Source organism: Narcine bancroftii, chromosome 2 (assembly GCF_036971445.1).
Source record: "Narcine bancroftii isolate sNarBan1 chromosome 2, sNarBan1.hap1, whole genome shotgun sequence".
Lineage (NCBI taxonomy): Eukaryota > Metazoa > Chordata > Chondrichthyes > Torpediniformes > Narcinidae > Narcine > Narcine bancroftii.
In genome coordinates, this window is record NC_091470.1 from 353,709,175 (window position 1) to 353,736,338 (window position 27,164).

Below are 27,164 nucleotides of genomic sequence, written 5' to 3' on the forward strand. Positions count from 1 at the left end.
CCGGGGCTGAGAGACCCCCGGGGCTGAGAGACCCCCGGGGCTGAGAGACCCCCGGGGCTGAGGGACCCCCGGGGCTGAGGGACCCCCGGGGCTGAGGGACCCCCGCGGCTGAGGGACCCCCGCGGCTGAGGGACCCCCGCGGCTGAGGGACCCCCGCGGCTGAGGGACCCCCGCGGCTGAGGGACCCCCGCGGCTGAGGGACCCCCGCGGCTGAGGGACCCCCGCGGCTGAGGGACCCCCGCGGCTGAGGGACCCCCGCGGCTGAGGGACCCCCGCGGCTGAGGGACCCCCGCGGCTGAGGGACCCCCGCGGCTGAGGGACCCCCGCGGCTGAGGGACCCCCGCGGCTGAGGGACCCCCGCGGCTGAGGGACCCCCGCGGCTGAGGGACCCCCGCGGCTGAGAGACGCATAGCAGTGGCCAGCGAGCCTGGAGTGCCCTGGCCCTCGAAGGGTTGTCCTTGCCCTTTCAAGCGGCGATACAATCGACTTCCTGAATTTTTCATGCTCTGACAACCCACCAGTTTTCTTGGCTGCGCTGCGGGGTTTCAGTTTACAAACTCGGAGACATGTAAGTGAAACGGTGACATTGGCTCCTTTCAACAAGCTGCTCTTCTGTTTCAGGAATCAAGGGGGTCGGGGGGTGGGGGGGGGGGGGTGGGGGGAGGTAGAAGCCTGGGGCGTGGGAAAGAGAAAAGTAGCAAAGTCCGGGTGAGATTGGGTCCGCGACTGCCCACTTTGTGTCTCGGGAGGCGTTGTCTCTATGCTAATCCTACTGTACCGTTTCCACGACCGGGGGGTGGGGGGGGGGTAGGGGTGGGGGGGGGGGGTGGTTAATACTTGGTTGAGGAGGCAGGGTGAGCGATCTGGTGTCTCCAACATTCGCCTTAGAATGTGACGGCGGTCAGAGGTAGCTGTCACTGCAGGACAGCGAAGCATGTGCCCCTGATATGGAGATCAAGGATTCAGGCAGTGTGGTTTTGACAGCTTATCATTCCTATTCTCCCTCAAGAATACCCATAATGGATCCAAGCTGTGTCACTGAACTGCCTTCAAGTCTTGTTCCTTCACACAGGTAAATCTGATGCAAGTTTAGAGTGCAGAGATGAATGTTCTTTACCATTAGAATCCATATCTTGCTTGAATGTCAAACAGGAGTCCCCTGCCTTGGATTACTGAATGCAGGATCGCTGATTTATTCTCAGGAGAAATGCAGGAAGAAGTTTTCTCCTGGAGTATTTGAAGTGCCCCTGAATACTGGACGGGCATCTTTTAAGAATAAGCAACTTTTAAATGTTTGTGTTTCATAATGATCAAAACTTTTTCAGAATACATTTGAGAAGTTGTCTCTAAGTCTTTTATTCTGCGTCAGGTCGTTGAAAGGAAATGTTTGTCACCATTGTTTCTTGTTTCCCTCCTACTTTTGGTTCTCTCCCCAGCTCCCTTGTATTTTGCCTCTCCGATTTTTCTCTCGTTGTTTCAAATGCTCTTTTTCCTCCCTCTTTCCCGGTTTGTAATTTTTTCTTCTTCCGTCCACTACTTTTTAATGCCTGCTTCAGAAGACGTGTGCACCTAGGAATAGTTCCCTTTGTGAAAGTTGCCTGAATCATCTCATCCCAGCTCTATTTATGAAATATTAACTGGCTGTATGGTTTTCTTCTTCACTGTGGAAATTGCCCAGCATGTGCTTCTCTGACTTTAACTAAAACCCCTCAGTATCCACGCTTTTTCAAAATACTGGGATATTGCAGTGTGTATTGATTCTATTTGGCAGTTTAGTAGAAAGTTAGGAAATTAGTTCTGAAACTGGCCCTTCAGCCCACTGAACCGATACTATTTACCCACATCCTACCTGATTACATTTTATTCTACTTGTTCGACCAAGTATATTAGCAGCCAGAAGGAAGCCAGGGGCAGATTAAGGCCAACTGATGCCCTAAGCACAGCCCAACAATGTCTTTCCCCTCGACCGTTCCATCGTCTAACTGTCAAGACATGAAGACTCAGTTAGTGCTGAATTTGAAATAATGGATTTGAAAATTAAATTTCTTCCATTTGTATGAAATATAACCCATACAGATGCTTTTTTTCCATTTATTATTGGGGGGCCTTTTTGTGGGGCTCTAGTTCAGCTACACCATGGTAAATCTGGCATTGGAAAAAGCTCTGTGGTGCCCCCTTCCTTTGGTGCCCTAAGCATGTGCTTATTTTGCTTAATGGTTAATCCGGGCCTGAAGCCAGGGTAAGAATGTGCCCCATTGTGGTGTCAAGCAATATGGGCAGACTCCTAAATGAATATTTCCTATCTGTAATCACCAAGGAGAAAGACATGGTGAGTTCAGGGAGGTGTACGTGGATACTCTGGAGCAGTTCAGCATTTCAGGATGTATAAGGATTGATAAATCCCCAGGATTGACTGAAATTGTTCTATGGGAAGCAGCAGGGGGTCTATCAGCCATTTTTCCATCTTCATCGGCTTTAGGTAAAATGCCAGAAGAGGGGAGGTTTATTAATGCTGTTCTTGGCTTCAAGAGCAGCAGGGATAAACCAACTAATGACAGGCTGGTGAGCCTTGTATCCTAAAGGGTAGGATTTGTGTACATTTGGAAAAAGATGGGGCTGATCAGGAACATTCAGCATAACTTGTGTGAGGGAACAGTTATCTTGAAGAGGTAACTAAGATTGATGAAGGCAGGGCAGCGGATTTTGTCTTTATGGACTTTTGATTTATGCAAACGGGAGGCTGGTTCAGAAGGTTAAGGCCTGCAGAATCCATGTGGAGTCGCAGGAATCCGCAGATACTGGAATCAAGAGCAAAAAAAATCAAACTGCTGGTGGAACTCAGCCTCTGTGGGGATGGGGGGAAGAAATTCTAAATGTTTTGGGTTGAGACCGTGCATCAAGGCTAAGAGGGGAGAGAGAAGATAGCTACTTTAGAGAGGAGCAGCAGTGAGATGGGGGCTGGTTGGCGATAGGGAGACGGAGGAGGAGTGATGGATGATAGGCAGGTGGAGCCAGAATTGGGGGTCTGGAGTTGGGAGACAGTCAGAGGTGGTGGGGGGGGGGGGGTGGTGCCCTGCACGATTGCTGGAGGAACTCAGCGGGTCATACTGCAGCCATGGAAAATAGTAGGCCAGAGGCGGGCAACCTTTTACCATGTGCGGGCTGGATAGTGTGTCAGTGATTGAATGGTGGATGCACTGATGCTACCATAAATGAAAGAAATATCGAAACACAGACATTATGTAATTTAAGTGTTCGATTGTACATTACGTACTTAAAGCAGAGACCATATATGAACATAACTAATGATAAATTATCGAAACACAATCCACAGAAAAAGTTCAAGCAATGAGATCGACCGTATTCCTTCCAAAAACTGCAATGATGCGAACAGTGTTAACATTAGGTCACACAGGACCAACCTCCACCCCAGCCCATGCTCACTCTCTCTGTCCGCCTCCCTCCTTTCCTTGAAGCTCCTCCCTTTCCTGCAGTCGTTAACTTCCTCATCCCGGAGTGATTTCCTGTGGCACTAGCCAGTTGTGGCCTGCTGACCTGGGGAAGCCCTGATGCACCCACCATTAAACATTAGCCGTCAGCTTGTGGGATACGGATGCAAGTTTCATTCATTTGCCTGCTGGCACTGCTGGCCTGGCCTACCTGCTGGCCCGATGATGTCAGTGACCATTCCCTGTGAACCAAACCCGCACATTCCAAACTCAACAGTTACCCTTTTGAAATCGGATCCCACTGCCTGCCTGGCATGGCAGCTCTCAATTGTCCCACAATGCACTGTCGTACTGTAGCTGAACCAACAGCTTTCGTGAAAGCTGCAAATATTGGTAGGGTTTTTAAAAAAAAAAATCCTGTTGCTAATCGCTGAGCGTTGGGTTGCACGCCAGATACATTTTGATGTAGCCTCTGGGCCATGGGTTGCCCACGCCTGTAATAGGCAGTTGACATATCAGCTCTCTTCATGCTGAAAATGAGATAGATGTCCAAAAAAGGTTGGGTGGGGGAGGAGCACAGGTGATAGGTGGATACAGGAGCGGGGGGGGAGATGAGAAGGGAGCAGAGAGGTGATGGGGAGAGGGTAGAGGATTGAGAACGATAATCTCTGATAGGGGAAAGGAAGGATGGGGAGGTGGAGAAATTGAGTCAGTGATGAGGGAAATTGAAAGGACGGGGGACGGGTTTATCAGAAATAGAAGGTAAATATGAGGGTGTCTGGTTGGAGATTGTGCAGAGGCAGGAGGAAGTAAACAGAGGTGGGGAGGATAGAAGGTGGAGATGGCTTCTGGATGGCAATAGGGCCACTTGAGCTAGAATCTGATTTAAAAAAAGTCGGGTGAAAAAAGAAACAATTAGGGGAGAGGAGAGATGAAGGGCAGATGGAGGAGTGTCCAGTGGGGTAATAGATGGAAATAGGAGGGAGCAATGGATGACTGGGATGGGGAAACAATCCTCTCCAGTGAAAAAGGTGACAAAATTGGAGATCTGGACCTCTGACCCTTTGACTTTATGATGCTTTTCTATCAAATTCTGCCACTCTGCATACCAGGGGGCCAAGTCACATCCCTACCTACCTGCATATTTTTGGCACGTAGGAGGAAAGCAGAGCACCTGGAAGAAACTCCCACCACCACAGGAGAAACACGCCAACTTCACATAAGTCGTACAAGAGGACAGGACTAAACCTGGGAGGCCACTGTGAAGCAGCAGCTATCTGCCCCTTGACTTAACCGAGGGATACAGTGACCCCAGGATGTTTATATCTTCTAGCTTTTGTGGAAATGAGGCCTATGGCCAAATACTTCTAGCCAATTTGTTTGGAAGCTATTTTAGATTTTGATACTGATTCTCCTTGTGCAGGAAATGGCAATATTTCAATTCCCTTTGCATTTTTTATGATTAATGTAGCTATATAAATGAAATTTTGTTGTTACATTTATGAATATAATTACTATAGCATGGAAAATGCTAATGAGTTCACTGAACAATGAACGACAGGCTCACTTTGTTTTCACTGGGATGCTTCCGCAAAACAATGAATTTTGTGACATGTTTATGACAATAGATTTTGATTCTACCTCAGTTCCTCTTCGATTAATTATGTCAAGCGCAGACATTTTTTTTAATGAAATTCTTATTAGAAGGGGACTTCCCTGAGTATAATCATAAAAAGAGATCAATGGACTTGTAGATCTCGAAGGATATGACGAATGGAGTTGCGATTTTAAAAATTAAATGTGATCTCATTGATTTGGTTTATTCACTACTCTTTCTCCATATCTTGAAACTGCTTGGATCCTATTGTTTTAGAAGAAATCTCTTATCTAGGCTAACTGATGCAACTGGACCCTGGTTGTAAAACTTATCTCGTAACTTTGGGGAATAGCAAGACTCTCTTCAGCCGTATTTTACAAAAGCTATCTGTTCAAACAGGACAAATATTTATTTGGGCAATAGATAATTGGAACACTATATCCCAGGACCAACCTATAATGGAAGCCAACATTTTTGGAAGGGGATAAAATTTAACACTTTCTCGTGATGATGCTATCAAGGAATGGAATCATGAGAGGTGAAAGTACCTTTTTAAGGGGAGGCTGGATAAGCAAATAAGGTAGAAGGGAACAACGAGTTATGCTACGAGATTCTGAGGAAAGATTTTGATGGGTAGGGCGTCGTGGTTAGTGTAACGCCTTTGCAGAGCCAGTGAACTGGACCGGGGTTCAAAACCTGCGCCGTCTGTAAGGAGTTCTCCCTATGTCTGAGTGGGTTTTCCTCGGGAGCTCTGGTTTCCACCCACTGTTCAAAAACATACCGGATAGTGTAAGTTAATTGGGTGGCATGGGCTCGTGGGCCAAAATGGCCATGCTGTAGGTCTAAATTTGAGAAAAAAAAACCCACGAGCACAGATGTTGGCCCAGTGCTGTCCTCTATAATCTGATGTCTCATTAACATTGCTATTTTTCTGCATGTTCAACTAACCTCATTCTGACCCTTGACTAATTTATTTTGACAGTGCCTTGTGTTTATTGACTAAATCGTACAAGTTTCAGACCTCTAACCTTTTTAACCCTGTCTGGTTTTTAACCTTTGCCAGCTGTCACGTACCATGTGGTTCCATTAGTGACTGAAATGATTGATCTGCTGACCCAAGCCATGTCATTAGCGTTCCCTGTGATGCCAGCACACCTGCCATGAAAATTTATATTAATCATTGGTAATTAATCTTTTTGCCACCTTGCAGCATAGAAACGGACCCTTCAACCAAACTTGCTCATGTTTACAAAAAATAGCCCTCCAACACTAATCCCACCTGCCTGCATTTGGCCCGTACCCCTTTAAATATTATCCTATCCATGTGTCAGTCCTAATGTTTCTTAAACGTTGCAATAGTACCTGCCTCAACAACTCCTTGTTCCAGACTCACACCACCCTTCATGTGATTTAACAATGGATATTTTGGGTTGGATTATTCAAAGCGAGTGCAATTACTCAACATTTGAGATTTATTTTATCGATGCTCTCAAGAATTTTTAAAGAAAGCTTTTGTTTTAAATGTCTTTCTGTCTCTTCTTCTCTCTTTGGCTTGGCTTCGCGGACGAAGATTTATGGAGGGGGTAAAAGTCCACGTCAGCTGCAGGCTCGTTTGTGGCTGACAAGTCCGATGCGGGACAGGCAGACACGGTTGCAGCGGCTGCAGGGGAAAATTGGTTGGTTGGGGTTGGGTGTTGGGTTTTTCCTCCTTTGCCTTTTGTCAGTGAGGTGGGCTCTGCGGTCTTCTTCAAAGGAGGTTGCTGCCTGCCGAACTGTGAGGCGCCAAGATGCACAGTTTGAGGCGATATCAGCCCACTGGCGGTGGTCAATGTGGCAGGCACCAAGAGATTTCTTTAGGCAGTCCTTGTACCTTTTCTTTGGTGCACCTCTGTCACGGTGGCCAGTGGAGAGCTCCCCATATAACACGATCTTGGGAAGGCGATGGTCCTCCATTCTGGAGACGTGACCCACCCAGCGCAGCTGGATCTTCAGCAGCGTGGACTCAATGCTGTCGACCTCTGCCATCTCGAGTACTTCGACGTTAGGGATGAAAGCGCTCCAATGGATGTTGAGGATGGAGCGGAGACAACGCTGGTGGAAGCGTTCTAGGAGCCGTAGGTGATGCCGGTAGAGGACCCATGATTCGGAGCCGAACAGGAGTGTGGGTATGACAACGGCTCTGTATACGCTTATCTTTGTGAGGTTTTTCAGTTGGTTGTTTTTCCAGACTCTTTTGTGTAGTCTTCCAAAGGTGCTATTTGCCTTGGCGAGTCTGTTGTCTATCTCATTGTCGATCCTTGCATCTGATGAAATGGTGCAGCCGAGATAGGTAAACTGGTTGACCGTTTTGAGTTTTGTGTGCCCGATGGAGATGTGGGGGGGCTGGTAGTCATGGTGGGGAGCTGGCTGATGGAGGACCTCAGTTTTCTTCAGGCTGACTTCCAGGCCAAACATTTTGGCAGTTTCCGCAAAGCAGGACGTCAAGCGCTGAAGAGCTGGCTCTGAATGGGCAACTAAAGCGGCATCGTCTGCAAAGAGTAGATCACGGACAAGTTTCTCTTGTGTCTTGGTGTGAGCTTGCAGGCGCCTCAGATTGAAGAGACTGCCATCCATGCGGTACCGGATGTAAACAGATGTATATCTAAGCTAAAGCAACCTGATTTTACTTGGTCTATTGCCAATGTTTCGGGCCTGAGCCCTTCCTCAAGGAATGAGCCAGAAGCAAGAAATCTCAGGCCCTCAATGTTGACAATATATCTTTGCTTTTTATAAATGCTGAAAAGACCGGCTGAGTTCCTCCAGCATTTCGGTGTGTTTTTATATAATCACAGCACCTACAGACTTGCATGTTTTACTTGGTGGCTTGTAATATCACTGAGGTGGATTCAGCCTATGGCTGCAGTTTGTAATTATCCAGACTAGATGCAAAGGGTCAAATGAGTTGACTCTTCACCCCAGGAGTTGAGCAGTGAAACACCTGCAGCAATCAGGTTTCTGTTGATGTGCCACTGAGATTCTGTGCCACAGAAAATACTCTGGCAGCCCATGTCAGGAAGCAAGGCAGAGCCAGAGCTGCCTTCTGCTTTATTTTAAAAAGTCTATTTCAACAGTTTCTACAAGATCCTGATCAGACCTTTGAAAACTATGAAAGATTTGTAAGTTTAAAAAAATAAAATAAAATTTGCAAACTTTGATGATTAAACAGAACAAAACACTAAGAAATGGTTAAAACATTAAATTAAAATAAAATCTGAAAATAATTTTTCCTCATAATCTCTCTGGTTATGTGGTTAGCGTTCGAAAGCGGCACTGGTGTGAAAGATCTGATTTGATTGCATAGCAGGCATAAAGGACTGAATGGCCTCCTCGTACTTCAGATTCTCATTTCCTTGGGGTGGAACCTCAATTCCAATAAATAGGGGTTCCGATCCTGCACTCTGCAAGGCAGTAACAGAAACTGATGGAAGTTTATAAAATTCTAAGAGGCATAGATGGGGCAGACGGAATCTTTTTCCCAAGTAATCATAGCAAATACTAAAGGACATTGGTTTCTGATGAGGGAGTGAATGTGTAAAGGATATGTGTGGGGCTAGTCTTTTACCTTGCAGGTGCCTGGAACAGGCTGCAAAGAGTAGTGTTGGAAGCAGATATGAAAATAATGCTTAAGAGGTTTCTATGTGAATTCAATTAAGAGGGACTCATAAAATTATTAAAGGGATAGATAAGTTAGAGGCAGGAAAGTGAGGCGAGACGGCAACTAGGTGATATAGCCTCATGGTTTTCAATATAAGATTTAGGATGAAGATGGGGAAGAATTGCTTTTCTCGGGGACTAATGAATCTGTGGAATTCTCTGCCCAAGGAAGCAGTAGTGATTGCATCATTAAATATGTTTAATAGCTAGATTTTTGCACAGACGGGGAATTACAGGTTTGGGGTAAACGCAGGTAGGTGTGAGTCCATGGCCATAACAGCCATGATCTTATTAAATGGCAGAGCTGGCTCAACAGGCCAAATGCTGTACTCCTATTTCTTGTGCGGTAAAACTGACCCGCAGGTGTGCAGAAAAGCGAAGGGGATATTTATCATGTCTTGCAGTTTGCATAGGAGGTAAAGCTATATTATTGATGCTTTGGACTTCTGCATACCTTGAGGAAGGCCCAAAACATCATGTGGTAAACCACTGCTATGCTATGATTGGCTGCAGCCAGCTGGACACGCCTGCCGAGACCGATCCTACCCATAGCCTTTTTCATGTTCCCCATTCCACTCTGCCTCAATTAGTCAAGGAAGTCGATGTCTGTTCAGATTTATAGTTAATAAAAGCCTATCAGTTTCACAATTTCAGTCTCTTGTGATTATTGATGGTGCATTCCATCAGTAATTACCTCCGATGGACTCTGCGAGACCTGCTGAGTTTCTCCAACATTTCTGTGTTTTTACTACAATCACAGTGTCTGCAGACTTTCATAAACAAGCCCTTCATGTTTCATTCCTAGCAATAACCCCTGTAGGCCAACCCTGGGTTATAAATGCTCCACACACAAATAAGCTTCACAGTATTATTAAATTCAGAAGTCCAATATTTTTGTATGTATGGTTTTAAGATCCCATTAACTGCCTATTTCCTGATGTTAGTGATGTACTTCTGTGTGGAGGTGACCACTTTGTGTAGCATAGTTTCAGAGAGGTGTCAGCTGTGGTTCAGATGTAACATTCTCCTCTCGAGTCTGGTCTGAGTTTCTAGCTGCCCTTGAACAACTGAGGACAAGTTCCAAGCTAATACTTCAGAGCACATCTGAGAGGTGTCATAGGAAACCCTATAATTCAGACCAATATTTACTGCTTGGCTAAAGCCTGAAATAGATAATTACCTCAATAGAAGACATCCTACATTCTGTCCTTCTGGGATGTTTCCTGCATTTCATTGGCTTTAGGCTTTGTATGATGTCCTAAGGCACACGTCAAACTCTGGCCCGCGGGCCAATTTGGCCCGCGATATAATTATATTTGGACCTCAAGATCATTTAAAAAATGTATTAGAGGTGGCCCGCTGGCCGCCGCGCCAGTATAGCGCATGCACAGCTAATACTATAAATCCCAGAATGCATTGGCGTCAGCCCGCTAATCGCCCCCACCTCCTCTGTTTACGTTGCAGGATCTCACTGTGGACTCTGGTTTTGGGGCCTGGCCGGTGTCAGGGGAAGCTAAGGCCACTTCCCAGCGCCCGGAACCGGAGGCCTCGGGCCTGACCTCGCCAGGACCGTTGCACACTCCCCCTCCCCGCCACAGGCCGACCCGCTGATCCGCCGAGATGCCGCCCTGCAGCGAGAGCCGATGCCCCCGCACTGTCGTTGTCCAACCCGATCGCCCGCAAACCCCGCCCTCCCGCACACAGGCCTGAGGAAGGATTATGAACTTTAATCTCAGGATAAAACGATCTTCCAATAGTTTCATGTCACAGTGATCAATATATTCCTGGTTAAAAATGTTCCTGCACCTGGATACAAGCTCATTAGGCATAAAACTTGAAAAGTGTGTAAATCAAAGGATATCTGTACCAATGGAAAAAGGGCATGGCAAATAACCCTGCTAGAGTTCATGCCCACAATCAGTCACCCATTTGATTGTTTCAGGAATCATGTTATTCTCCCACATTCAATAGCCCTCCGATTTTACTATTCGACAGCACACTAGCAACATTTGACAAATCCTCTATAGAGAAATATTATTTATTGAATATTTTATTTCTCATTTGTTAATGCTTCTGGAAAGAGTTTATCCAAAACTATTATGAAACATTTATTTTAATAAGAAAAAGTTTAACATTACATATGTTGAAAGAAGAGAAAACATGCAGATGTTGTTGAAAATTTTCAATAAATATTTAGTTCGGCCCTCGACTTAGTCCAAGTTTTTAATTTTAGCCCTCCGTGAGTTTGAGTTTGACACCCCTGTCCTAAGGTAAGACCTTTCATGAAACCCAGAAGATCTGTTTTGTTTCAAGATTTTCGAACAGAGATTGGATTTCTAGGGTTCCAATCATCAATAACTACCCCATTGATGTCCGTGGGACATCAATGTGTATGTCCTCTTAATCCAGGAAGGAAAGCTGTTCATAACATGTTGACCACATGTCTCACTGTTTAGTTACAATGTGCCTTTATCAGAATTTCTATTGGCATGCAAAAGACAAATGACTCCAAAATGATTAGTAGTAGCATTATGGATTTTAAAACTTGCAAGTCTAGAGATAAGATTAATCGGAGAACAAAAGCTCTTGAGGGGGATATTAGGAAGTCCTGCTGATGGCCAAAATTGGCCAAAGGAAGGTCCTTCTCATGATGCCATTGTATGCAAGAAATACTACTATCGCTTAAAAGTATGCAGAGCTCTTGTGAACTACCAGACATTTCTGTGGGCAGCTGGTTTCATTTCTGAATTTTCCATAGATTAGATCAGTGGTTCTCAATCCTTTTCTTTCCACTCACATACCTCTTTAAGTATTCCCTCTGCCATAGGTGCTCTGTGGTTAGTGAGGGGTTGCTTAAGGTGGAATGTGGGTGGAAAGAAAAGTTTGAAAACCACTGTGTTAATTGTACCTAATTGACTCGTTATGGGCACGGTTTCATAACTCCAAAGGAAATGGACCAATGACAATTTTTCTCAAGTAAAATATTTTAGTAACAATTGGGTCTAGAGCAGTGATTCTCAACCTTCCCTTCCCACTTACATACCACTTGAAGCAATCCCTTACTAATCACAGAGCACCTGATGGCATAGGGATTACTTCAAGTGGTATGTGAGTGGAAAGAAAAGGGTTGAGAACCACTGATTAGGTTTTCTTTCTTTAACAGGATTAACCCATTAACTCATTGCTCCAGGGACCTTTGACTGTTGATCAATAGATTTGGATGGGGACAGAAATGATTACAACAAATACAATGCAGCACACTACAAGGCTTAGAGCAGGGGTGGCCAAACTTGCTTAGCATAAGGTTCGCATACCATAAACTTCAGATGTTTGAGAGCCATAGCAATCACGTGATTGCAAGCCACACCCACTAACACTATCGTTAACAGCCCCTTTCAGGTGGCCATAATACCCGAATGTAAAGCTGCCTAAAATACCTGAATGCGGCTGTCGGGAGTCCACCTGAAAGCAGAGAACCAGTCCCCGAGGTGTACTTACTCATCCCACCTCGGGGAGGTATATTCTCTGCTTCCGAGCGCACCCCCTAGGCACCTGAAAGCAGCAGCCTGAAAGCGGCTAGCCTATCAGGGAGCGGGCTGATGACAATTCCCTGTGCCTGACAGCCCTCCCTCCCCGCTGCCTGGTGACCTAACTCCCCACCACCTGACAGCCTCCCGGCGCAGGACATCAGGGCCGGGCAGCTGGCGCGGGACTACGGGGCTTGGGCGACCGGCGCGGGTGGTTGCCCACCCCTGGTACAGTTTTGTTGGGGAAAATATTTTCCAATGCATGTCTTGCAAATCATCCATTTGCAAAATGCTGACACACCGCAGATCGTGAAGAAGCCCTGTTTCAAAGGGAGCAATTTTGCAAAAGATTCCTTTCTAGGCAAAGTGGCTGACATCTTTCTTGTGCCTTGCAGCGGGCAGGTTGTTGACAGTCAGCTGGTGACCCGCTGGCACCTACCCTCCCCGCTGGCGACACCTACCCTCCCCGCTGGCGACACCTACCCTCCCCGCTGGCGACACCTACCCTCCCCGCTGGCGACACCTACCCTCCCCGCTGGCGACACCTACCCTCCCCGCTGGCGACACCTACCCTCCCCGCTGGCGACACCTACCCTCCCCGCTGGCGACACCTACCCTCCCCGCTGGCGACACCTACCCTCCCCGCTGGCGACACCTACCCTCCCCGCTGGCGACACCTACCCTTCCCGCTGGCGACACCTACCCTTCCCGCTGGCGACACCTACCCTCCCCGCTGGCGACACCTACCCTCCCCGCTGGCGACACCTACCCTCCCCGCTGGCGACACCTACCCTCCCCGCTGGCGACACCTACCCTCCCCGCTGGCGACACCTACCCTCCCCGCTGGCGACACCTACCCTCCCCGCTGGCGACACCTACCCTCCCCGCTGGCGACACCTACCCTCCCCGCTGGCGACACCTACCCTCCCCGCTGGCGACACCTACCCTCCCCGCTGGCGACACCTACCCTCCCCGCTGGCGACACCTACCCTCCCCGCTGGCGACACCTACCCTCCCCACTGGCAACAGCTACCCTTCCTGCGAGCCGCACATTCCATGTCAAAGAGCTAGATGTGGCTCACGAGCCGTGGTTTGGCCACCCCTGGCATAGAGCATAGAACATGGACAATTACTGCACAGTACAGGCCCTTCGGCCCACAATGATGTGCCAACCTATGTTAAATGTCCAATTAAAAATAATGGAAATTAGTATTAAGTTGTCATTTGTGTTACTTTAAGCATAGTATTTTCTTCCTAATACTTTGGTGTCCTTCTTTCCTGAAGGTGTTGACTTGTGGGAGGGGTATGACTTGTTTGATACCTTGCCCAAGTGCTTGGACTTCTTGGGTTAAGCATTGAGTGGTACCCAGCCTTGCCATGTCATGTAACAACTGTCACACATGACTACAGAATAGCAATAGGATTTGGGGATGTTGAATGTTTTAAAATATTCCCATTAAAGTTTTCATTAATACAAGATCTTCGAAGAAAGCCACTTGTTGTGCAGCAGTCAATTTGTGCGCAGGAATATTCCAGACAAGTGAGAAGAAGTAAAGCTGGTGTCGGCCAAGGTGTATGTAACACCACAAGAAGAAAAACATCTTCATTTTGCTTTCTTTTAACAATAAATTGCATCTTTGTTTTTTTTGTTATGTCACAGACAGGCAGCAATAGAAATTCACCACAACTGTATTATTTTTAAATATATTTATTAATAATTACTAATAATGTAACACCTTAATTAACTTTTCTAAACTTAATCCCAACTATGCACAAATGTGTGTGTGAGAGAGATACCAAACCATTACAACTTGAGCACAATTTTGGAAAGTCAATTCAAAGTTTAGTCTTAGAAATCGTGTATTGAAACTCAAACTTTTAAACTGATGTTTGGAATTAATTACGAAGGAGGTCAGACTGCCAAAACTCACAAATCTTTGCCCATTTGCTTCCAGAAAAATGTCCTTTCATATGAATGGTTGTCACAACTCCCCTCTTCGTTGCATAGGGGAAACAAAATGTGGTTCCAAAATGCTGGAATGGGTCAAATGAAATGACCATCAAAATGATCCTGCTTCTTTTACCCATATATGGGTCAATCAAAATGAACATTACAATGGTCAAGATGGTTCAACAATAATTCCCCTGAAAAGGAAAATCATCAGAATTGTCCATTTCACAGAGTCATGTCACCTCTGTGTTTTATCAGGTGACTGGCTGATCAATAACGAAACCTGGTTCTTTAAGTGTCCAATCACATGACTTCTATCTTACCATCTGTTTCTTCCTTGGTTGAACAACTGTTGTTCTGGGTTCTTAGTTGAGAACATTATCTTTGTTTATGGTTTGTACTTAATGGTGCCACCCTGTCTGTGAAAGGTTTACAGCCCGTGTTAATCCTTAGTGTGGTTACCAAATGAAATGAGAGCTTAGAATATTTTGGATGTACCTGTCCTGTCGGAGTCACTATTTGAATGATCTCATTATTTCCCTTCTTAAAATTGAAAGATTAGATTTATGTGAGGCTTTGCCTCAAGAAAGCGACCAACATCATAAGTGGCCCAAACACCCTGGTCACAATCTCTTCTCAACGCGACCTTCAGGCAGAAGGTACAGAAGCCCAAAGTCCAGATCTTTTAGGTTCAAGGACAGGTTCAATCTCTTGAACTTCCCCATGCTACCCTGACTATAAACTTCTCTGGGTCCACTAAAATATCTATCTGTATTTTTAAATGCCACTTTAAAATATTTATTTATAATGAATATTTGTTTATTATTTTCTATTTATTATTTTATTTTCTGTCTTGACATATTGTGGCAATTTATACTCCTGAATAAAGTGTATCTTGCATTCCTTTTTGGCAGCATCAAGTAAGAATTTTGGTACATTGTACTTGTGCATTGGCAATAAATGCTAATCGTCAAGATAATGGAAATTTGGAATTCAAATGAATATAAAAGGTGTTAAATTAAAAGGCTGCCAGTTGCCAAGCAGCATGGCTCTGTGTAACTTTCTCCTCAGAGGAAGACTACTGGAATTTGACTCGTGAAACAACAATGCAACAATATAATCATATAACAATTTGCAGTATGGAAACAGGCCATATCAGCCCTTCTAGTCTGCACCGATTTACGTGAAACTCCAACTAGTTCCACCTACCTACTCCTTGCCCATAACCCTCCAACTCCCTCACATCCATGGTCTCATCTAACCTCTTCTTAAATGACAGAATTGACCCTGCTGCAACTACCTCTTCTGGAAGGTCATTCCACTCAGCCACCACTCTCTGAGTGAAGAAGCATCCTCTTATATTACTTCTAAAGTTTTGCCTCCAACCCTTAATTTATGACCCCTTGTTCCAATCTCCCCTACCTTCAGGGGAAAGAACCTATACACATCTACTCTATCTATTCCTTTCATAATTTTAAATACCTCTATCAAATCCCTTTTCAACCTTCTATGCTCCAATGAATCTATCCCCGTATTCTAGATACTGCAATCCAGGCAGCATTTTAGTAAACCTTCTTTGCACCCTCTCTACTTTATTTATATCCTTCGTATATTTGGAGACCAGAACTGCACACAATATTCCAAACTTGGCCTCACCAATGCCTTAAATATGGAGGGCGATCAGTTTTGTAACACAGTAGCTAAAAATGGTGAAGTCTTAAACTGGTTTAAGCATATCCACAATTCGTATATAAAACACATCGCAGTAATGTAGCAAAATTTAATGGCCAGTTTTCATGCAGTAAATTGTAAGGGCCTCTCTTCATTTTTAAATACCATTGCTAAATTTGCATGATCCATCAAATTAGAGACGGGGGACTTCAGAAAATATCTCCAAGTAATGGCTAGACTTGGCAGGATTAGATTTATATTAATGTTGATTTTTGTTTTGCATTTGGAGATTGGAACTATGTTTTCTTAATTAGTCTGAATTTATTAACTAATATCACTAATTTACTAATTTGCACTTAGATGATAAATATTTGAGATATTTTGTATTCATCAATTACTTTATGAATACGTTTATTACCAAGTGCACAGAGTTAATTAAGGCAAGAATCATTCATTCATTTAAGCATATTTATTGCATTATTAAATAGAATAAATATTTTGATGGCACAGTCATTAGTACTGATCTGTAATCTTAAAAAGTAAACAAATATTGATTGATTTTTATCTGTTGAAATTGCTAAAAGATAGACTTTCATTTGCACAAAGCAACATTTATTTTTATCGATTAAAATACTTGTCCTGCACATGTATTATGTATGTGTGTTCTGTCTGGTTGTGTGTCTGCATATTATGCACCAAGGACCAGAGAACACTGGTTTGTCAGGTTGTACTTGTACAGTCAGAGCACAATAGACTTGAAAATGAATTTTCGGGAGAGATGTCCAACACGGTGAGAGGTTGCCTATTTCTCCATTTGAGAAAGGAATGAGGTTTTTGCTGGAATGTACCAGCTCTGAGATCAATTGAAAAATGTTTTTGACAGTTCAGATAGAGACTTGGTGTTAAATCAAACACTCAATGTATATCTCACCAGACCTTGATGATTTTGGTGAAGTTAACAAGGATGAAAAAAGACAGCTGATCTACTAACATCCATTTTCTACTTTTTTCCATGAAGATGCCTGATCCCATGACTACCTGATCCTTGCCACTTGCCATATGCTCTTATAAGAACAGTCTCATGATATTTATTGATCATTTGCTTCTCTTGCCTTGCTCCATCTTATCAATATCAGCAAATTTTATTCCTTTCTCCTTCAAGTCTTTATCTGGTTCCCCATAAAGATGGTCACATTGCTTGATTCAACTTCTCCACAGGGAGAACTGTCAGGTACATGGCTCTGACTAAGCAGAGTAAGTTTCTGTCGAATTTCTTGTTGGGTGTGAGGAGGTAAATGTGAAGGTTCCATTATTTGTCGCGCAGTACTACATTTAGAATGTAATGTGCATGAAATTCATTAACTTATGGTAGACAAAAGGAAGACAGAGAGTCACCACTTTGTCCAGCACCCCTCACAGAAACCTGCAGCACCTGGTGTTCATTGGCAAGTCTCCCCTCCAAGTACTCACTATCTTGGAAAAATCTTGTGTTCACTTTTCCTGCACCAGGAAATTTGAGATAAACTTCTGAAATATGTACAGCTGCCATTAAATGTAGAAACCCAGATGATTACTGAAGTTCTAGTGCCTTCTGCAGAAAAATTATGTAATTCAAAAGACATTTGGTCAGGTACATGGCTAGAAGTGTTTCAAGGGACATGGTTCCAAATAAAGGCAAATGGGACTCGATCTGATGAGCAAGTTATTGGTATTGACGAGTTTGGCCAAAGAGCCTGTGACGTTACTGAGCATATGATTCTAAATTTTGGAAAATTGTTGATCTAATAAAAACTTATGCTATGTATGATAAAAATAACTCAGCAATATTCACTATGTTACAAGTAAGAATTTCAGAGGAACCCTGTGAATACATTCTGACTCACTTTAATCTTTTTGAATGTGGATTTTAATTTCTCCATAGTTCAAAAAAATTGCAGACTATAAAATATTTTTTAAAGTTTGATATTCCAGATTGTTTTCATGCTGGAATATTCAAAACATTCTTCCCAAGTTGCCACTTGAGGACCATCCAACGTGATTGGTTCTGGATGGCACGGATCCCCTTAATTGAATTGCCTTAATTGAACAGATGAGATTATGCTTGATGGGATTGAAATGGAAACCTAGCCTTTGGGATCTCGTGATCTTTAGATGTGACCATCGTCAAGGTCAGTGGCAAACATCAATACGTGGCTGATCACAAAATCTAGGCCAACTTGCTCTTCTATTTTTGAATGCCATCATAATTTTAGACGACTATGGGGTTATTTTCAAACTGAGCCCTTTTCAGCCTTTCCTAATAGGTTAAAGCCTTGTGGATTTGGTATCAATCTTGCAAATCTTTTCACCCGTTCACTCCCTCAAGTTCCTGGGAGTCCACATATCAAAGGGCCTCTCCTGGAGCCAGCACATTGAGGCAACCATGCACCAATGCCTCTACTTGGAAGCGATGTGGCTTGTCAACTGATGTGGTTCAAAAAGAACCTACAGATGTAGCGTGGAACGTACATCACGGCCTGGCATGGTTATTCGAATGCCTAGGAAGAAAGCTGCAGAAGGTTGTAAATGTATTCAGGTTCATGAATGTGAGGTGATGCAGTAAAAGGCAGCCAACGTCATAAAGGACCGCCATCACCCTAGTCACAACCTCTTCTCACTGCTCCCTTCAGGAAGACAGTAGAAGCCTGAAATTCATTACCTTTAGGATGAAGAAAAGTTTTTTTTCTAACAATGATCTCCTAATCATAAATATAAAAGACTGACTGGGCCTCCTAAAATTACTTGCACCACTATAACTGTAAGTATTAATTACATATCTTATTTAATACCTTTAATGTACATTATTGGAGTTGGTTACACGATATCTGATTTTATGCTGCAAGTAAGATTTTTGAATGCAAGTAAATTGTGCTTGTGTTTTGACCAATGCCGTTACAACACTAAGCAACCTGGGTTTGAATCCAGCATTGTCTGCAAGGTGTTTGTACACTTCCTCCGGGTGCTCTGGTTTCCTCCCACATTCCAAAGACGAACGGGGTTAGAAGGTTAATTGGTCCCGTGGGTGTTTTTAGTCAGTGCAGGGTTGTGGACCGGAAGGGCCTGTTACCGTGATGTATCTCTAATTTTTAAAATTACAATAAACTCATTATCAGTACTCCTGTGGCATGATTTAAGCATTCATTTACTGGAAGTCTGTGCACTAATCAAGATTTAACATTCCAGATTCTACTTTTGAACTCTGTTCCTCAAAAATTAATTCTGCCCTTTTGATAAATTACGATTCAACGTCGCCACTTTGGAATGAACTGTGAACCTGGTGCCCAATTAACTGCACTTCAATAATTCAGCTCATTAAAAGATATTGAAGTAACATGGGTGCTAGCCAGCTCCTCGAGGTGGAAAAGTATGGGAACATGTTTATATGAGCTGAATTCCTGTAATTTTGCATTAAGATGCAGGTATTGATTTTGCAATGAGGTAATTTAGGGAGAATTAAGTGGGTCAATGCTCCAGATACAAATGGTAATTTAGGTGGCTGATGTGTTTTTCCTGTGTTGTTAAATAGAGCTGGCGCATCTGGTATGTGACCATGTTTGTTGTTATGTTTGAAATCTGAGTTGGCTTCTCCTGTTTCCCTTGTTCATGCTGACTCCCTGGAGGGTTCAGCAGGCGTAGCTGATTGGAAACATCTGGCTGCGGCCCTTTGATCACTCTGGGTTGCTGGTTTGACCAGTCCTTCCATCTATTATCAAGAAGGCCAGATCGTTTATCTTTGATTAAAGGAAATGCTTACTGTAAAAGTGTTTAATAATCAGTCAGCACGGGTGGTGATGAGCACATCTAGGTAGTAATAGGCTTGTCCAGGAGGAGGACCTGACAGTTTTCTTTGGGTGACCAAATAGCTCAGAGCAATGATGTAAGATAGGGAATGGTATAATTCCCCTAGAATATTTCAGTACATAATTTTTGTCTTCTTTTTCTTTTAAAACCTATTAATGTGCTATCTGTGAATGTTTTGTGTGTCGATTTTATTTGATTGGTCTTTATCATCAATAAGTAGAATTTGAGGAGTTTTAGAATTGAGGTGCTTTTTCACACAAATCCTTGAGTGTAACATGAATTGCACTCTGCAATTTCCATGGGTTTTTTTCTCTCTCCCTGACAATGTGGAATTCAAGGGTTGGATTTAGTTATTCATATTTGCTTCTTTCTTAATACTGGTTCTCTAAAGTGGAGAGTCATCACATTTTGTAAGGCAAGCCAGGATTTTAATGTTTGCTTAAATTAGATTGAAAGTTACATGAGTGTATGTATAAATTTATCTGTTTAAGAGGATCTATCACATGCCTGAAGTTTTGCTTTATTACCGAGGACTTGCGTTAACAGAGAAAGGAATTCTTCATGTTTTCCTCAGTTTGTTGATCTGAACTAACACAATGACCCTTTTGAGATAACGAGAAGGCAATTGTGTTGGCAATTGAGTGAAATTCCACTTGATAATAATTAACCCAAGGACCAATTTAACTCACTGATAACTGAGCATTGATTTCTGTCAACCCCCTTGCCCCTACCCTATCCCAGAGAGATCTGGTAATTAAATGTTCTAACCATGCTCCTGGCCCTTAGCTCCTTGTAACCAAATCACCGTGCATATTTCAGCACACCTGCATTGTCGATGAAAACGCATGCCCCCACGCACAGGTAGCCAAACCATACACTTGAGGAGACAAAATACGAGGGGAAAAATAGTTGCCATGAATATATATGGTGCACATATTTCATACGGCGCAAATATCACTTGTCAGGAAGGTGCAACAGTCCTGAGAAGACTGAAGTGGGCAAGGCTACCAGCCAGCATTATGTCAGCCTTCTTCAGGAGATCTGTCGAGAACATCCTGGCCGGCTGCATCACAGTGTGGTGCAGTTGATAACGAGAAATGGAACGGAGGAAAATACACAGGACCATAAGTGCAGCAGAGAGCGTCACTGGAGTTTCCCTCCCTAATGGGATCAGGGCCTGAAGAGGGCCCGCAAAAATAATTGAGGACCCCTTCCACCCCACTCACACCATCTTTCAGCAGCTCCCGTCGGGGAAGAGATGTAGCAGTATCCAAGTCAGCACCACAGGGCTGAGAAACAGCTTCTTCCTGCGGGCAGTGAGATGCTGAATGACCAAAGGTACTACTCACATTAACCGTCCAAGACTTCACAAAACAATATTTATTTATTTACATGTACATATGAATACTTCTTCTGCATATGTATTGTTTATCTGTATATGTGTCATTTCTGGGTAGTTTGCGTGTCTTGCACCGAGGACTGGAGAGCGTTATTTCGTCAGGTTGTACTTGTCCGATCAAATGACAATAAACTTGAGTTGATGGTGGAGCTGGATGAGTGCCTGTCTCTGTCTCACAGTGTTAGTAGGGTTATTCCTGACCTCTGGTACTGACCAGGTGTTTGCATATTCTGCCTGTGACTGTGGGGTTTACAATGGTTGTTTCACTTTCCTCCCACAAACCAAACATAATAATTTATTAATTTTTAAAAGTTAATTATTACAATTTTAAAATAAATTAGGTATAGCATGGTAACAGGCCATTTCAGCCCACGACCCCTTGCCACCGAATTAATCTACAATCCCTGTATATTTCGAATGGAGGGAGGAAACTGGAGATCTAGAGGAAACCCATGCAGTTGCAGGGAAAACATACAAACTCCTTACGGGCAGTACGGGATTCGAACCCCTGACCCATTCGCTGGTTGCTGCAACAGCATTGTGCTAACCAGGCCATCCTGTGGGTGGGTAGGTTAATTGGCCTCTGTAAATTGTCCCCTACTATGTAGGTGAGTGAAAATCTGAGTTGATGGGAAAGTGGAAAGAATAAAATTAGTGTAAAATGAGTTTGTTGGCTGATACAGGCTAGGTGGACTGGAGGGTCTGTTTCTCCATGAATTGAATTTATGAATTTATGAGCCCCTCACTTTTGAGCCAATATTCTGGGGCTTAAAGTTATGTATGGTTGCTATTGGTCCATTTTAATTCTCTCAATGCTAGTTGGCAGATTGCTTCTACAAGGTCACTTCTGGCTTTTGACCTAATCTCTGTAAAATTTTGGTAACAAGAAAAATCTGCAGATACTAGGGAGAAGGTGTTGGAGAAACTCAGCAGCTGAGACAACATCCATAGGAATATGATGCTGTACCTTGACATTTGTGAACTGCTGTGTAAAAATATCATTTTGGATTCTTTCAAATTATTTTCTTTTTGAGAGCAGAGTTGAAGTAATATTGGAAATAGATGTAGCGAAGTCTAGGTATGTTCATGACGCTTTGTTCTTTTTTGAGTTTAAGGCTAAAATAAAATGTTTTAACATTTTAGTGGAAAAAAATCTTAATTACTTCCCTAAAAACAATAGGTTTTGGAAACAAGATTTTGCTGAATCTATTTTCTGTCTACACTATTTAAAAGGGGCTAACCTTTTGCAGGCTGGTGTTTGAAGCCTATTCAGTATCTTCCAAATATTTGGAATAAAAACATAGATCTTTCGATAATTGAAAACCATCAGCTGTAAATACTGTTGGAAATATTTTTTAACAAAGTAGGACTTGCATTCTACATTCTGGTATTTTGTCAATCACGTAGATTCTGTTTTGATAAATAGTTTCCATTTGGGCATGTTGTCAGAGGAAATATGCAAAGAGAAAGGTTTAATGGCTACAATTTAGCCATGTCTTCGTAAGGCTTGATTCTACGATGCTTGACTTGTGTTTTTAATGCAGTGAATGCATTTGTTCAAGGTTTGTTTCGGGATGCAAAGGATGGTAGTAGATGGAATGTATCCTGACTGGAGGTCGATGACTAGTCGAGTTCTGCATTGATCTGACTGGGACCCCAGCTCTTCGTATGTTTTATAAATTACTTGAAAGAGGAAGTAAAAGGATAGATCAGTAAGTCTATAGATGATGTGAAGGTTGGGTGTTGTGAATCCCAAAGAAGGTTGCATGGTTACAACAGAAGGCAGCATGGTAGGTGTAGTGGTTAGCACATTGCCTTTGCAGTGCCAGCAATCTGGATTGGACTGGGGTTCAAATCCCACGCTGTCTGTAAGGAGTTTGTACATTCTCCCTGTATCTGAATGAATTTTCTCTGGGGAATCCAGTTTCCTTCCACTGTTCAAAATGTACCAAGAGTGTAGGTTAATGGGGTGTAAATTGGGCGGCACGGGCTCGTGGGCTGAAATGGCCTGTTACCATGCTATATGTCTAAATTTAAATTTAACAGAACATAGGCAGGATGCAGAGTAGGGCGGAGAAATGGCAGATGGAGTCCAACCAGATAAGTGTGAAATGATGCACTTTGGAAGGTTGAACTTGAAGGCAGTGTTCATGGTTAATGGTAGGATTCTTAAGTGTGGAGAAACAAAGGGATCTTGGGGTCCAAGTCCATAGTAATCTTGAAGGATATACACAAGTTGATAAGGTGGTTAAGAAGGTGTATGATGTGCTGGCATTCATTAGTCGGGGGATTGAATTCAAGAATTATGAGGTAATGTTGCAGCTCTATAAAACTCTGGTTAGACCACACTTGGAGAATTGTGTTCAGTTCTGTCACCTCATTACAGGAAGGATGTAGAAACTTTAGAGAGGGTGCAGAGGAGATTAACAGGATGTTGCCTGGATTGGAGAACCTGTCTAATGAAGCAAGGTTGACAGAGCGATGGCTTTTCTCTTTGGGGTGAGAAAGGATAAAAAGGCAACTTAATAGAGATATATAAGATTATGATAGGCATAGATATAGTGGACAGTTAACACCTTTTTACCCTAAAGCGATAACAGCAAATATCAGATGCAATTTTACAGGGTGCTGGTGAGACTACATCTGATGTTCTCTGTGCTTATTCATATGTGAAGAGTGATTTACCAGGTTGATTCTTGGGATGAAGGGCTTGACATATGAAGAGGGCTTAAGTTGAGCTTTACTCATTGGAGTTCATTGGAGGGGATCAATAGGATGGATACTGAGGACATGTTTCTCCTTGTGGGTATATCAGGATAAGGAATCAGCCATTTAAAATGGAGTTTAATAATTTCTTGGAGAATTTTAACCCAGTAGAATTCTCTGCCTTAGAGTTGTGGAGAATGGAGTTATTGGGTGTGTTCAAAGCAAAGGTTTATAGTTATTGGAACTGCAAGGGAATGAGGGATCAAAAATAGAGGAAGGTGTTGAGCCTTGGTTATTTAAATATTTTAAGTATTGAAATTTTTAGTTTAATTAAATGACTTTAAGTTATAGGAGGTGCAGATGATTGTAGGATTGAATCTCAATAAATAGTTAGCTAATCTCCCCAAAAAGTTTTGTTCGAAAGACCACATACCAGGTCACCTAATCAGCCATTCTACATCTGTAAATAAAACCAATGGCAAGTCCTTACAGCACAGCACTTAGACTAATCAATCATTTCTGTGTCCTTGACCAAAGTTTGGCAGTAGAATGGTTGCTCTCAGTTATGTATTGGGTTTTCAAAAACCCAAAGTAATTAGAAAATCTGCAGTACTGGGAACACTAGATATTTTGTATAATGGAATGAAAGGAAGTATTTGGTGCTGTCGAATTTAATGCTGGTATCTAGATGAGGGACTGAGTTTATCCTGAGTGGAAGGATGTCTTTCAGCAAAAAAATATGTGCTAAAAGGTTTTGGTTGGGATTGTAAATTGCAGACCCTTGAAATCTGGTATGCATCATTTTAAAATTTGCTGTTTGTGTAAATTTTATTGATTTTTTTTGTTGTAAAACGATGTCGGTGTATTGGCTATAATGTAACCCTTTATATTCTGTTACGCATGCTTGTGTTAACAGTAAAGTCAACTCAACATAACCAATACAAATCATGTGATTGACTAGTTGAGCAATGCACTTTCATGACACAACAGATTTTGAAGAAGCCCTTCAATTTTTCTGAGTCAAGTATAAATCTAACGCTTACGACAATTCCACAGAGAAAACATGCAAACGTTTTGGTTGCCAATTCAATCAAGATGGCAGCCACTTTTAGGTTATTATTTTGGTTATTTCCTTGCCTGTATGGCAAAATTTTAGTTTTGATGATCTAATTAAAATGTTCACAGTGGACTTCAAGGGTGTGCTGTAGAAAAAAATACATAGAGTGCCATGGTATATCATTTAATATTGCCATACCAGTTAAGTATTAAGGTGCCCAGTATTAACTGACCAGATATCTGTTGTCAGCAGATCGAATTAACGTCATCGCAGCAACACATCCTACTTTGACTAAAATTAATTTGTCCCACTGATTTTTATACCCAATAATGATGGAATACTTTCCAGGCAAATATACTGTGTATATTTGAGCCATAGATCTGCGGTTGTTATGGCTCAGCTTTTGTGCTGTTTGATGCTAAATATAGTGATAAACCAAATCATGGTGCCACATGAAAAATTAGAAGTCTGGAATAAGGGTGGTGAAACTCTACTCTCACTCTCTTTGTTGTCAAACAAATCTGGATATTAATAGGGACCGTTTGCCTAATGCCAAAATTAAAACGTAGTACTGTTCCCAATTTCTAGTTGTACAAGAACAAAAATGTTGCCATTTAATCCCTTTTAAAAGGGGTGGCACGGTAGGTGTAGGGCGCGGCATGGTTGATTTAGGGGACGCCAGGGTTGGCACAGTGGTTAACGCAATGCCTTTCCAGCGCCAGCAATCTGGACCAGAGTTGGAATCTCGCGCGGTGTGTAAGGAGTTTGTACCTTTTTCCAGTTTCCTCCCACCATTTGAAACTTAAATTGAAATTGAAAAAAGGTTGTTCAAAATGGGATAAAAATGATCATGAAAATATCTCACCTAAATTTATTTCTTCATTCATGCATAACTATTTTTGAGATTCTCCCCCCCTCCCCCCAGATCCAAACTCTGTTTTGGTTAAAGAAAAGAGGATTGGCATTGGAATCACTTGGGCATTAAGCACCATTGAGCTAAGGTTACGCTTCCAGTGTCATTTAACCAATACCTTCCTCAACCTCTCCAATAGGGGAATTGAACAGAATGCGTGAAGCCAAAAGTCCTGTTTCTCAAAAGGCGGCAAGGTAGCTCCATTTCAGAGATCTCAGTTGATTTAGAATTGAGTTGTCACCAGAGACTTGAGTAAGATTTGTTTGACAGTGTGTGTCTGGTGTGAAGAAAATAAGATGACAGGTTTAAAAGTGTCTCTTCCTGAACAGAAGAAGATATGTTGAATTAACGAAACAGTAAATTTTGCCTCATTAAATCTATTTAAGACCTCAGTAGATAGACCTTCTGCATAGTAGGGACATTAAGCACTATGGAGAAAAGGTAGGAAGGTGGAGGTAGATCAGCAATAATCTTATTGAATGGTGCAGCAGACTTGACAGGTCACATAACTGACTCCTGCTCCTATTTCTAACATTCTAGAATTAATGTTGTTACTATATAGACTTGCAACTTTATTGACAATATTGGATGACGTGCAGGCTGCCTTTAGGAGAGTGAATCCAAGGAAAACATATGGTTCAGATGGAGTACTCGGCCAAGTAATGAAAATCGGTGCTCACCAATTTGCCAATGTATTCATGGATGCCTTCAGCATCTCATTCTTGCAGGGCATGAAACCCACCTGTTTCAATCAGGTGTCAATCGTAACAGGGCCCAAGAAGAGTGTGGTAATCTGTCTAAATGGCTATTGGCTAGTGGCACTTGCATCAAGAGTGATGAAGTGTTTTGAAAGGCTGGTGTTGAAGCATATCAGCTCCTGTCCTAGTGGTCAGATGGATCAATTCCAAGTCGCCCACCGTAGCAACAGGTCTATGGCAGATGCCATTTCACTGGCTCCACACGTAGCCCTGGAACACCTGTGCAGCAAAGATGCATACATCAGGATGCTCTTTATCAACTATAGTTCAAAATTTAGCAGCAAACTGCAAGACATGGAACTCAACATCCCACTGTGTATTTGGATCCTGGATTTCCTCAACTCCAGACCACAATCAATGAGCATTGGTAAGAACATCTCCTCCACAATGTCCATCAGTACCAGGCTACCACAGGGCTGCATTCTTATCCTCCTGCTCTACTCGCTATATACCCAACAACACCATCTACATATGACCACCCCACCATCTACAAATTTGCTGAAGATACCATAGTAGTGGGTTGTATAGAAAAGAATCAGCATAAAGGAGGGAAATTGAAAACCTGGCTGAATGGTGCATCTCAATGTCACCAAAACCAAGGAA

General features: G+C 42.9%; 1 protein-coding gene across 2 annotated transcripts in view; it reads left to right on the top strand.

Moving 5' to 3' along the window:
• The first annotated feature begins 859 nt into the window (after window positions 1-859).
• LOC138755770 (rho GTPase-activating protein 28-like) overlaps window positions 860-27,164 on the top strand; it is a 213,469-nt gene continuing 187,164 nt past the window's right edge. For both annotated transcript variants that reach the window (XM_069922339.1, XM_069922341.1), the window contains exon 1: window positions 860-1,072. In XM_069922339.1, coding sequence (XP_069778440.1) covers window positions 948-1,072 — 125 coding nt within the window. In that variant the 5' untranslated portion in view covers window positions 860-947. The remainder of the gene's footprint in view (window positions 1,073-27,164) is intronic.